This window comes from Ranitomeya variabilis, chromosome 5 (genome assembly GCF_051348905.1).
Source record: "Ranitomeya variabilis isolate aRanVar5 chromosome 5, aRanVar5.hap1, whole genome shotgun sequence".
Classification (NCBI taxonomy): domain Eukaryota; kingdom Metazoa; phylum Chordata; class Amphibia; order Anura; family Dendrobatidae; genus Ranitomeya; species Ranitomeya variabilis.
This window is the reverse complement of record NC_135236.1, coordinates 336,598,927-336,613,456: the sequence shown is the minus strand read 5'-3', so window position 1 is coordinate 336,613,456 and position 14,530 is coordinate 336,598,927. Positions and strand designations below refer to the sequence as shown.

The 14,530-nt window shown below is 40.6% G+C and overlaps 1 protein-coding gene across 3 annotated transcripts in view; it reads left to right on the top strand.

Annotated features, from left to right (window-relative positions):
- ATXN7L1 (ataxin 7 like 1) overlaps positions 1 to 14,530 on the top strand; it is a 205,907-nt gene that overhangs the window by 50,655 nt on the left and 140,722 nt on the right. For 2 of the 3 annotated variants that reach the window (XM_077264762.1, XM_077264761.1), the window contains exon 3: positions 11,799 to 11,903. In XM_077264762.1, coding sequence (XP_077120877.1) covers positions 11,799 to 11,903 — 105 coding nt within the window. Of the gene's footprint in view, positions 1 to 3,792; positions 3,882 to 11,798; positions 11,904 to 14,530 lie in introns of all 3 variants that reach the window. The other variant, XM_077264763.1, reaches the window with a different exon arrangement.

The following is a 14,530-nucleotide window of genomic DNA, read 5'->3' as shown; positions in this document are numbered from 1 at the left end:
CACACAGTATGGTTCTGAATACCTCAGAATTCATTCGGCTGCTTCTGTCCTGTGTCACATCATCAATAAACACTAGTGACCCAGTGCCACTGGCAGCCATGCATGCCCAAGCCATCACACTGCCTCCGCCGTGTTTTACAGATGATGTGGTATGCTTTGGATCATGAGCTGTACCACGCCTTCGCCATACATTTCTCTTTCCATCATTCTGGTAGAGGTTGATCATGGTTTCATCTGTTCAAAGAATGTTCTTCCAGAACTGTGCTGGCTTTTTTAGATGTTTTTTAGCAAAGTCCAGTCTAGCCTTTTTATTCTTGATTCTTATGAGTGGCTTGCACCGTGCAGTGAACCCTCTGTATTTACTTTCATGCAGTCTTCTCTTTATGGTAGATTTGGATATTGATACGCCTACCTCCTGGAGAGTGTTGGTCACTTGGTTGGCTGTTGTGAAGGGGTTTCTCTTCACCATGGAGATTATTCTGCGATCACCCACCACTGTTGTCTTCCGTGGACGCCCAGGTCTTTTTGCATTGATGAGTTCACCAGTGCTTTCTTTCTTTCTCAGGATGTACCAAACTGTAGATTTTGCCACTCCTAATATTGTAGCAATTTCTCGGCTTGTTTTTTTCTGTTTTCGCAGTTTAAGGATGGCTTGTTTCACTTGCATGGAGAGCTCCTTTGACCGCATGTTTACTTCACAGCAAAACCTTCCAAATGCAAGCACCACATCTCAAATCAACTCCAGGCCTTTTATCTGCTTAATTGAGAATGACATAACGAAGGGATTGCCCACACCTGTTCATGAAATAGCCTTGGAGTCAATTGTCCAATTACTTTTGGTCCCTTTAAAAACAGGGTCGCACATGTTAAGGAGCTGAAACTCCTAAACCCTTCATCCAATTTTATTGTGGATACCCTCAAATGAAAGCTGAAAGTCTGAACTTCAACTGCATCTGAATTGTTTTGTTAAAAATTCATTGTGGTAATGTCTATAACCAAAATTAGAAAAATGATGTCTCTGTCCAAATATATATGGACCTAACTGTATATCAAAATTCTCTGTCTATCAGTAACATTACACACACATACATTAAATTACACACACAAACAGATCTTTAGAAAAAGTATTTCTAAAGTCTGTTTATGATATGTAAATCAACCCTTTGACTAGTTGATGGGGATTTAGTGTCCCCAGACTATTTGGCACACTTAGCATGTTTCACACCCCTAAAGATTGGTGTATGTATGTAATGTACACTGCTCAAAAAATAAAGGGAACAGTAAAATACCACATCCTAGAGATCACGGAATGAAATATTTCAGTTGCAAATCTTTATTCATTACATAGTGGAATGTGTTAAGAACAATAAAACATAAAAATGATCAATGTAAATCAAAATTAATATCTCATGGAGGTTTGGCTTTGGAATGATACTCAAAATCAAAGTGGAAAATCAAATTACAGGCTGGTCCAACTTCAGTGGAAATGCCTCAAGACAAGGAAATGATGATCTGTTGTGTGTGTGTGTGTGTGCCCCCCACGTGCCTGTATGACCTCCCTACAACGACTGGGCATGCTCCTGATGAGGCGGCAGATGGTCTCCTAAGGGATCTCCTCCCAGACCTGGACTAAAGCATCCGTCAACTCCTGGACAGTCTGTGGTGCAACGTGACTGGTGGATGGTGCGAGACATGATGTCCCAGATGTGTTCAATCGGATTCAGGTCTGGGGAATGGGCGGGCCAGTCCATAGCTTCAACTCCTTCATCTTGCAGGAATGCAGGAACTTCTGACACACTCCAGCCACATGAGGTCTGGCATTGTCCTGCATTAGGAGGAACCCAGGGCCAACCGCACCAGCATATGGTCTCACAAGGGGTCTGAGAATCTCATCTCTGTACCTTATGGCAGTCAGGCTACGTCTGGCGAGCACATGGAGGGCTGTGCCACACACACCATTGCTGACCCAATGCCAAACCGGTCATGCTGAAGGATGTTGCAGGCAGCAGATCGCTCTCCACGGCGTCTCCAGACTCTGTCACGTCTGTCACGTGCTCAGTGTGAACCTGCTTTCATCTGTGAAGAGCACAGGGCGCAAGTGGCGAATTTGCCAATCCTGGTGTTCTGTGGCAAATGCCAAGTGTCCTGCATGGTGTTGGGCTGTGAGCAGAACCCCTATCTGTGGACGCTGGGCACTCAGACCATCCTCATGGAGTCGGTTTCTAACCGTTTGTGCAGACACATGCACATTTGTGGCCTGCTTGAGGTCATTTTGCAGGGCTCTGGCAGTGCTCCTCCTGATTCTCCTTGCATAAAGGCTGAGGTAGCGGTCCTGCTGCTGGGTTGTTGCCCTCCTACAGCCCCCTCCACATCTCCTGGTGTACTGGCCTGTCTCCTGGTAGCGCCTCCAGCCTCTGGACACTACACTGACAAACACAGCAAACCTTCTTGCCACAGCTCATATTGATGTGCCATCCTGGATTAGCTGCAGTACCTGAGCCACTTGTGTGGGTTGTAGAGTCTGTCTCATGCTACCACGAGTGTGAAAGCACAACCAACATTCAAAAGTGACAAAAACATCAGCCAGAAAGCATTGGTACTGAGATGTGGTCTGTTGTCCCCACCTGCAGAACCACTCCTTTGAGTGTGTCTTGATAATTGCCAATAATTTCCATCTGTTGTCTATTCCATTTGCACAACAGCATTTGAAATTGATTGTCAAACAGTGTTGCTTCCTAAGTGGACAGTTTGATTTCACAGAAGTTTGATTTACTTGGAGTTATGTTCTGTTGTTTAAGTGTTCCCTTTATTTTTTTGAGCAGTGTATTAAAGGAACTGTTAGAGAGGGAATTTAGATATGTAGACATAACTGATGAAGGATCTGGGGGCACGGGGGACCTGACAGGTTCCCTTTAATCCCACATCAGGTGGAGTATTCACTTGACTAGTTCTAGGTAACGAGTCCAGTCTCCAGAACAAAAATGTTCCCAATGAAACCTCCACAGCTGAAATTGAACATATCCGTAACAAGAGGCTGTGGTTCCTGCAGCAGAACCAGAGCCAAGATGTCCCCATCACTGAGCTCAAAGACCCTGCTTACAATCAGGGAACAGTTTGGGTACTAATTTGAGGGCCATTATACAGTTCATGTACAAGTGTGGGGACTACTGTGGGAGCCATATCACAGTTTGGGGGCTAATGTGGGAGCCATTATACAGTTTAAGGGCTAATACGGGGGTCATTATTCAGTTTGAGGGCTAGTGTGGGGGCTATTATACATTGTGAGGGCTTCTGTAGGGGTCATTATATTTTGTTTAGGGTGAGCAGTGGTGACATCATACTATGTATAAGGGAGTGGTGGCCCCATCATACTGTGTATAGTGGAGCTGTACATTGGGGGACTCGGAGATATTATTCAATTTTAAGTGGGCATTTAAGCATTATTATTATAGGGGCACTTGGAGCATTGTGGCCGACAAAGGGGCAAAATATGGACACTGTTTTCTAGGGCATAGCACAGGTCATTAATATTTTTAGGGGTGAATTTTGCCATCAAGTAGGCACAAAGGAGGCATTATTACTATGTAAGGGGCATAGTGGTGGGCATTATGTGGGGCAGTAAGAGGAGCGCTGTTATTGGCACACACTAGGTGTAGTTATAGGGACACACGCGACAGCAGCGGCTCAGTATTGGGGTATCAACAGGATGAGGCGTTTTTGTAGGTTCGGAATAGATGAAGACTGGTCTGGAAATGTGAGAAGTCAAATGTGTCTTTGTTATCATCTCTGCAGATGAGTCCTGGCTGGAAGAAGTTGGCATGTCAGATTGAGCAACATGGAAGAGACGGGAATAAAGAAGGACTTCAGAATGAACATCATCTGTAAGTTACTTTAAATAACTGTACTGCATTCACTTCTGTGTTCTGCAGGACTGATAACTCCCACAGTGTGGTCACCATATGGCGATAATATCAGTGTACCACCATAGTTTTAATCAGTGTTACTGTTTGCCCAAGTGCTCCCCTGAGCTGAACCCATAGCTACGCCTCTGTCCCCAGTAATCCCTGACTGCGCCTCTCGGGTATCAACGTACTCGGGACAAATTGCTGTTACCTGTATGAATATAAAATATTTGGAGCTTAAAAAACATTTTTGTGTAAAAAAAAAAAAAAAAAAAAAGTGCGTATATGTGTGTACATATGTGTGTATGTATATATATATATATATATATATATATATATATATATATATATATATATATATATATATATATATATATATGTGTAGTAACATAGTAACAGTTAGTAAGGCCGAAAAAAGACATTTGTCCATCCAGTTCAGCCTATATTCCATCATAATAAATCCCTAGATCTACGTCCTTCTACAGAACCTAATAATTGTATGATACAATATTGTTCTGCTCCAGGAAGACATCCAGGCCTCTCTTGAACCCCTCGACTGAGTTCGCCATCACCACCTCCTCAGGCAAGCAATTCCAGATTCTCACTGCCCTAACAGTAAAGAATCCTCTTCTATGTTGGTGGAAAAACCTTCTCTTGTGCCCGTCACCTTCCTTGGTATAAACAGATCCTCAGCGAGATATTTGTATTGTCCCCTTAAATACTTATACATGGTTATTAGATCGCCCCTCAATCGTCTTTTTTCTAGACTAAATAATCCTAATTTCGCTAATCTATCTGGGTATTGTAGTTCTCCCATCCCCTTTATTAATTTTGTTGCCCTCCTTTGTACTCTCTCTAGTTCCAGTATATCCTTCCTGAGCACCGGTGCCCAAAACTGGACACAGTACTCCATGTGCGGTCTAACTAGGGATTTGTGCAGAGGCAGTATAATGCTCTCATCATGTGTATCCAGACCTCTTTTAATGCACCCCATGATCCTGTTTGCCTTGGCAGCTGCTGCCTGGCACTGGCTGCTCCAGGTAAGTTTATCATTAACTAGGATCCCCAAGTCCTTCTCCCTGTCAGATTTACCCAGTGGTTTCCCGTTCAGTGTGTAATGGTGATATTGATTTCTTCTTCCCATGTGTATAACCTTACATTTATCATTGTTAAACCTCATCTGCCACCTTTCAGCCCAAGTTTCCAACTTATCCAGATCCATCTGTAGCAGAATACTATCTTCTCTTGTATTAACTGCTTTACATAGTTTTGTATCATCTGCAAATATCAATATTTTACTGTGTAAACCTTCTACCAGATCATTAATGAATATGTTGAAGAGAACAGGTCCCAATACCGACCCCTGCGGTACCCCACTGGTCACAGCGACCCAGTTAGAGACTATACCATTTATAACCACCCTCTGCTTTCTATCACTAAGCCAGTTACTAACCCATTTACACACATTTTCCCCCAGACCAAGCATTCTCATTTTGTGTACCAACCTCTTGTGCGGCACGGTATCAAACGCTTTGGAAAAATCGAGATATACCACGTCCAATGACTCACCGTGGTCCAGCCTATAGCTTACCTCTTCATAAAAACTGATTAGATTGGTTTGACAGGAGCAATTTCTCATAAACCCATGCTGATATGGAGTTAAACAGTTATTCTCATTGAGATAATCCAGAATAACATCCTTCAGAAACCCTTCAAATATTTTACCAACAGTAGAGGTTAGACTTACTGGCCTATAATTTCCAGGTTCACTTTTAGAGCCCTTTTTGAATATTGGCACCACATTTGCTATGCGCCAGTCCTGCGGAACAGACCCCGTCGCTATAGAGTCCCTAAAAATAAGAAATAATGGTTTATCTATTACATTACTTAGTTCTCTTAGTACTCGTGGGTGTATGCCATCCGGACCCGGAGATTTATCTATTTTAATCTTATTTAGCCGGTTTCGCACCTCTTCTTGGGTTAGATTGGTGACCCTTAATATAGGGTTTTCATTGTTTCTTGAGATTTCACCTAGCATTTCATTTTCCACCGTGAATACCGTGGAGAAGAAGGTGTTTAATAAATTAGCTTTTTCCTCGTCATCTACAACCATTCTTCCCTCACTATTTTTTAAGGGGCATACATTTTCAGTTTTTATTCTTTTACTATTGATATAGTTGAAGAACAGTTTGGGATTAGTTTTACTCTCCTTAGCAATGTGCTTCTCTGTTTCCTTTTTGGCAGCTTTAATTAGTTTTTCAGATAAAGTATTTTTCTCCCTATAGTTTTTTAGAGCTTCAATGGTGCCATCCTGCTTTAGTAGTGCAAATGCTTACTTTTTACATATATATATATATATATATATATATATATATATATATATATATATATATATATATATATATATATATATATATATATATATATATACATACATATACATATATATATATATATATATATATATATATATATATATATATATATACATATATATATATATATATATATATATATATATATATATATATATATATATATATATATATATATATATATATATATATATAAAATGTATTGTGATATTTTATTCTTTATTTTCACGAGTCAACGTTATAAATTTCTGTGAAGCACCTGGGGGTCCAACAAGCGGTGGATACTGCATTGGAATAGGATGCCAACCTACTGACCACCACTGTTCTACACTGGAAAAGTATTTCTATTTGAACATATAACCATGTAGTACACCTATATAGATTGAGCTATATCTACAACCCCTGTCAAAAATTACCGTATGTAATCACCGGCCTTGGAGGATGTTCATTCAGTTGTTTAATTTTGTAGAAAAAAAGCAGATCGCACAAAACTAAAGTAATTTCAAATGGCAACTTTGTGGCTTTAAGAAACACTAAAAGAAATCAAGAACAAAAAATGTGGTAGTCAGTAATGGTTACTTTTTTTTTAACCCAAGCATAGGGGAAAAATTTATGGAGTCAAAAAAAAAAAAATGTAAATGTCAATTTTTTCATTCCATATTGCTTCAGTTCCTGTGAAGCACCTAAAGGGTTAATAAACTTCTTGAATGTGGTTTTGAGCACCTTGAGGGGTGCAGTTTTAAGAAGGTGGTCACGTTTGGGTATATTATGTCATACAGACCTCTCAAAGTCACTTCAAATGTGATGTGATACCTAAAAACAAATGGTTTTGTATATTTTGTTGGAAAAATTAGAAATGAGAAAGTTAAAAACTTTTAACTACCTAACAAAAAAAAAAGTTTCAAAAATTATGCTGATGTAAAATAGACATATGGGAAATGTCATTTATTATTTATTTTCTGTGACATAACTGGTTTGAGAGCATAAAAATGAAAAGTTTATAAATTGCGAAATTTTCAAACTGTTTGCCAATTTTCTGATATTTTCACAAATGCGTCATATCGATCAAATTTTACCACTATCATGAAGTACAATGTGTCACAAGAAAACATCTCAGAATCACTAGGATCCGTTGAAGTTTTCCAGAGTTATTACCTCGTAAATTGACAGTGATCAGAATTGTCAAATTTGGCCTGGTCATAAAGGTGAAAATGCCTAACTAGAAAACCTTTTTAAATATATTTATTCTCAAGTTGTTTATTGAGCTGCTCACAAATCTGCAGTCTCATTACTTCCTGGTTTTTGGCAGAGCTGGCACTGAACCATAAAGTTTAAAGGGAACCAGGTTAGGCCGACACGAGTTACGGCCACTGCCTTTCAGGGCAGTCTATAATGCTGTATATCTTCCCCCAATCTGACCTGTAAGAGAAGAAAATAACTTCTATTATACTCACCTGCGGGGAGGTCCGGTCCGAGGGGTGTCGCTCTTGGTCCGGTGCCTCCCAACTTCTTATGATCGCCGTCCTCCTTCTTGGCTTGTGTGGATGACGCGTCTCTGCATCATCCACACAGTCTGCTCGTCAGCATCGCGCTCCAGTGAAGGTGTACTTATCTGCCCTGTTTAGGGCAAAGTACTGCAGTGCGCAGGCTCCGGGAAAGGTCAGAGAGGCCCAGTGCATTCACTCTGCAGTACTTTGCTCGGCCCTCAACAGGGCAGGTAAGTACACCTGCACAGGAGCGCGATTGCAAAGCAGACTGTGTGGATGATGCAGGGACGGGTCATTAATGGATGACACCTAAATGCTGTAAAGAAATCAATGGGCTGGAGAGAGCTGACTAGAATATTAAAAGTTAATTTCTGTCCTGGAATGGAACTACTGTGCATAATCGACCAGGGTCTGGGCAAACATTTGTGGCTGATCTCCATAGAAACCAGCTGTACACTCTGTGAGATAAAAGCTCTTATTGCAGGAGAATAATAGCAGATCGAGAAAGCAAATCATTTGCAAACTTGCTTATTTTCATACTGTCTAGCTAATGCTATTTAATAACATGAGAGTACTTGTTTAACTTGGGGCATAATGATCATATAGGTGGTGAAGTGGAGATTCATCATAACAAAGTAATTTTAACTTGTTCCATGAGCATAAGATGTGATGTACCGTAACTTCAAGGATGTCTTTATATAGGTTTTCTTTCTTTAATTTGATCAGTAGAAAGCAAAATCACACGTTTATTAGAAATAACCCCAGGCATGATATGATATTGTGGTGTGGTAGGCCAAGTCTTACTGGTTTTGCTATCTTTGATTCAGTGGTTATCTGTATCTTAACATAATGTTAACCATGTAAATGTGTTTAGGTATGTTGCATATATTGTAATGTCTTGATTAATATCAGTTTTTGGGGTTTTTAAGCAGGAAGTAACTCAAAGGGATCGTGTCATCAGTAGTTATCAGCCTCCTAATACACTTTTTAATGTTACTGGTATTATCCCTAAGGCTAAGTGCACACGTTGCAGAATTGCTGCGTAAATTTCCGCTGCAATTACGCAACTCCTGCCGCGAGTATATTGCATGCGGAATTGGCATTCGTATTCCCGCTCAACACTAGCGTTTTGCAAGCGTAATTAGCTTGCAGAATGCTACCGTTTTCCAAGCGATCTGTAGCATCGCTTGGAAAACTGATTGACAGGTTGGTCACACTTGTCAAACATAGTGTTTGATGTTTGACAAGTGTGTCCAACTTTTTTCTATTGATGCTGCCTATCTACGCAGCATCAATAGTAAAAAGATAGAATGTTAAAAATAATTAAAAAAATAAAAAATCGTGATATTCTCACCTTCCGGCGTTCCCGGCAGTCTTCTCGCTCCTCGCGATGCTCCGTTCCCAATAATGCATTGCGGCAATGACCCCAGATGATATAGCGGTCTCGCGAGACCTCTACGTCATCACAGGTCATTTTCTCAATGCATTATTGGGAACGGAGCATCGTGAGGAGCGGGAAAACTGCCGGGGACGCCGGAAGGTGAGAATATCACGATTTTGTATTTTAATTCTTTTTTTTTTTAATTTATTTATTATTTATTTTTTTATAAAATTATATGGTTCCCAGGGTGTGGAGGAGAGTCTCCTCTCCTCCACCCTGGGTACCAACCGCACATGATCCGCTTACTTCCCGCATGGCGGGCATAGCCCCATGCGGAAAGTAAGCGGATCAATGCATTCCTATGTGTGCGGAATCCCCGAATGAACATGCTGCGTTTTTTTAGATTCCGCCACGGAAAAAAACGCAACATATGCACAAAAATTGCGGATTGCATTCTAATAATAGGATGCTTATTGTATGCGTTTTTTCCGCAGTTTTATCGCGTTTTTATAGTGAAAAACCGTGAAAAAAAACGCAAAAAATTCTGAACGTGTGCACACAGCCTAAAGGCTAAATGTAAGTGCTTAAAAACGAAGTTGAATTGTCCCTGCTCTCCTTATCAGTGGTCACCAGACTAGTCCAAGACATCTGCCAGTCAATACCACGGTGCAGTGGAAGCACACACGCAGCAGTGTAATGTGGACGGGAACAGTATGAAGGAGGAGAAGAAATTGTCCCTGTTCTCCCCGCATTCCGAGTTATAGTGCTGTGGGCTTGCTTCCACTGCGCTAGTGGCACTGATAGACAAATGTCTGGTAAGCTATGGCAAGGAGAGCAGAGACGAGCTTAGTTTTTAAACACAGTCAGCGTTTATGGCTAATATGGTCATCATTAAAAAGGTACTATGTGACTGATAATGTGCTTCTAATAGCCTCAGGGGGTAAATCTTGATGACCAATTTCCTATACATGTATCTGGCTGTATGATTTCAGCCAGGTATATTTGACTCTGAAATACATCAGAGTGTATAGGGAGAGACCTGTCACTCTAGGGGGCAGGCAGAGAGAAGCCGCTGGGGACCCGCCTGTCCGAATAGTCTCCTGTATGTCTTGGTCCCCGGCCGACTTTTAAAGTGTGTTTTTCTCTGAAATGCTCTCTTCACTGATCTCTGCAACTATAATTACAAACACTTTTGGATCTTCGTTCTTGGTGTTGTCAGCTCTCATCCTCACCCCACACTAACTGCCCTAAGATGAGATCTTGAAGTGTCTGTAATGATGCATTACTCAGCTCTGCTATAACTCTATATAGTAGCTGTAGAGACCAGTGAGGAGCGGACAGCATGTTGTAGAGCTGGGGGAGCTGTGTACTTTGATATATAGTTTTGTGAGAAAAGATGTAGTATAACCTGTGTTTTATTCATTTAAATCTCTCGTTTCTGGGATTTTTGGCTGTCCGATCAGTAGCTGACTATCTCTGTATGCACTCTTACACATAGAAAGCTGTCAGTCACAAATAGGACCACCCACTGGACCAATAGTACTGGAAAGAGCAGAGGTTTAAAATGAGTTAGGGCATGCGCTGTTGCAGTGATTTTTTTTCTTTTGCACTAAAAACACTTCTCTTGGCAGAAAAATAGAGCATATAATATGTGTGTTTCTGATGCGTTTTTACTTTTGTTTTTTCATACATTTGAATGGATGAAAAGTGCTGAAATAATTCACACAGTCTGTGGTTTAAAAAGAAAATAACCACGGCTCAAAAAGCATAAGAAGAATAAACATACTGTGTGAATGCATGTTACAATCTCATAAAATTTTGCTGGTAGTGTAAAACGCAGCTTTTTTTTCGCATGAAAAAAATACACTAAAAAAAAATAAATGCAAAAACACAGCATGTGGACTTACCCTATATATCAATCTACTCAGCTCATCGTGCCGTATAACATCCTGTCTGCAGAATAGACTGCATTTGAATGGTAAGATCTTCCTTTCAAAATACTCATCCCCTTAGGGATTGTACATTTGACCAGAGGTGTCAAACTGCATTCCTCGAGGGCCGCCAACAGGTCATGTTTTCAGGATTTCCTTGTATTGCATAATTTAATCACCTGCACAGAATGATTCCAGCACCTTGTGGAATGCTAAGGAAATCCTGAAAACATGACCTGTTGGCGGCCCTCGAGGAATGCAGTTTGACACCTCTGCATTTGACAATGTATGGACCCTTTAAAAAGGTTCATTGACATCGATACTAAATCTGTATGTAGTAAGTGCCCCCTAGTGGAGGCTGCAATAGCCAGGATTTTATCAGAAGTTGCTGGGCTCCAAAACTGGACCCTGAATGAGATCTATTTTTGAAAGCTTAAAGATAGACCATCAGGTTTTAAGAACTAGATAAGCTTTCAACATTGTACCTAATAAATAATACTTTTATAATACTAGTTTTTGCTAAAGGCAATTATTGTTTCTGCACATCAAGTACTTTTTGGTGACAAAACCTTTGTTCATGAACCAGGTTGATACCAAGCAGTGAGGAGGCCTGTGGTGGAAAAGCCGAATGTGTGCTAAGAAATGATAGGACCAGTGGTTCTGACTTGTACACTTGCTAACAGGGCTCACTGTACTCATTATTCTTATTTTTCTCTCTACAGACATGCACTTATTTGGGCACTATCCATCTCATGACGACTTCTATCTAGTGGTCTGTAATGTCTGCAGTCAAGTAGTAAAGCCACAAGTATTCCAGACACATTGTGGTAAGTAAATCCTTGCTGCACTGTTATTTTATTCCTCCATTTTTATTTCTCATATACAGCTGACAGGGACCATAAAGTTGAGAATAAAAGTAAATTATAAAGTAGAAATTAATTAGCCTTATGTCTTCCTGGAGATAATTCTGTATTTAAAGGGCTTTTCCACTCTAAGAAAATGTGGTCCCAAAAAGCTTTTTAATATCAGATACTCGCCCTCCCCGGTTCAGTACCAGCTCTTTGCTGCTGCTCCTTTCTGTGTTTTAGCAGCCAATCACTGAGCTCAGTAGATGGCACAGACGCAGCGCTCAGTGATTGCCTGCAGTGGTGATGTGTTGACATAACATCACCGCTGCCCTGAAAACACACCGAAACCTGAGCTGCTGATTGCATTTAATGTGGAAAATCCCTTCAATAATCAAGTCCAATTGGTAACCCATGATGTCATGAAGTTTATCTGGTTGCGGTACTTCTCCTTTATCGCCATGATCTCTTAGTGTCTGATACACTTAACATTTAGGACTTTGTGTATTTCATTGTCTCTTTGGAATCAGGCTTGGTTTTCTAATGTCTCTGCTGTCATTCTTTATATTAACCTTTTTTGTAGCCAATATGAAGAGCTTCAACAACAAATTCTTTGGGATTTCTAGGAGAATGCAGCTTATGTTGTTTGGAATTCTTTTTTACATTCCACCCGCAGTAATCTGATGTTGGAATATGTCTAAAATATGCACATTTATCATTATGTTCAGATTACATAAGAGCCATTTTATACCCGCCAATGATTGGATGGACAAATGTTTATTCCTGACTGTGGCTGTTTATAAACTTGTCCAGAGCAAATGATGAAATTATCATTTGATGGCAGTATTAAAATGAATCTGTTAGCAGGTTTCTGATATGTACTCTGACGACAGCAGGAGATAGAGGCTGGAACACAGAATTCAGGGATGTGTCACTTGTCACAGTATGTGCTGTAGTTTACTAACTGTGATGGATTGATCACGAAGAGATTAACATTGCTGGACTAGTCCAGCAACTAAGCAGCTCACTATCTGTGGACTTTGTACATGGAGATGCAAAATTTGCTAGAGCTATAGACACAAATGGGGACAATAGTCCATAAAGGGAGCTCCCAAAGCAATGGAGACAATACCAGAGAAAAAATGGAGCCTGTATGCCCCAAAAGGCTTATTACCAAAAAAGTATGAAGACTTAATTCATATAAAAGGTATACATTTTATTAAACATGATAAAAAATAAATACCAAAGTAGCATAGAGAAATAGTAACTTGTATCAGGGAAATGGTGAAGGCACAAGATATGTGACAATAGAAACAGGTGATTAGCGCTCAGTGGTAGTAAAGAAAGTACATATATATATTTTGTATGCAACACTAGTCTAATATCCATCACAGTGGATAGCAATAACTGGTCCTAACGAGGAGCGCTGAGTGATCACATGTCAGGTGAATGGCGTTCAAATGTGCACTGAAATAATAATACTTATTCATATAGTTCACATGCTATAGTAAGGATGGGTAGGCCCTGCTCTGGGACAAGTAGTGGCAGCATAGATCACCCATCAAGTGCAGAGTAGCCTGTGTGCGTCAGCCAAGCCCCAGAGTGCCTTTTTTTGTCAGCTTACTTTTTAAGAAAAATTGTACCTTTTATATGAATTAAGTCTTTATACTTTTTTTTTTTTGTACATGGAGAGCCTGGTGTGGGTGGGGTTAGCTATGTGGGCGGGGCTAGCTTTCTCAACTCCGCTTCATTTTAAATCTAAAAACTCTTATTGTGTCAGAAAAGCTGCACCCAGTAATCTAAGTGATACATTGTTGGATTCAGCTTCTCTTTGCCTACCTCAGGCTGCTCTCAGATGAGGCAGCTCCCCTGCTGACAGATCCTCTTTAGGGTATGTGCACACGTTGCGGAATTTTCCTCGCGGATTCCGCAGAATCTGCATGTAAAACGACCTGCGTTTTACCTGCGGATTCACTGCGGATATAGTGCAGTTTTTGTGCGGATTTCGCCTGCGTTTTTACACCTGCGGATTCATATTATGGAATAGGTGTAAAACGCTGTGGAATCCGCACAAGGAATTGACATGCTGCAGAAAATAAAGCGCTGCGTTTCTGCGTGGAAGTTTCCACAGCATGTGCACTGCTGATTTTGTTTTTTTCATAGGTTTACATGGTGCTGCACACCGCATGGAAAACTCCGGGCCAAATCCGCAACGTGTGCACATACCCTTAAGGGATGCTCTACTGACAGTAATCATGTGCTGATAATGAGCTTTGCTGTCTTCAGCAGTCCTATAGATAATGAGTGGCGCATGGGTCTCTGCCACTCTATTGCAGTGGGACTTTTCAGAGTCTTGTGCTCAACTTGCTGATTTGTGGTTATCCGATTGCTTATTCCAGTGCTTTTAAAACTCTTGAGAGGAGCCTCACCAGTGGCATCCCCCTTCTAGCTGGTGAGGTGTAGCTGTAGAGGTAATTTTCAAAGAATAGAACTGAAACAGTCATTCTCATGCTGAAGTAATCTCTGGTTTAGCAATATTATGAAATAATATTCAACTAGATGTAATTATGAATTATATAGCATACAGGAGACAAAAGGAAAATTGAGCG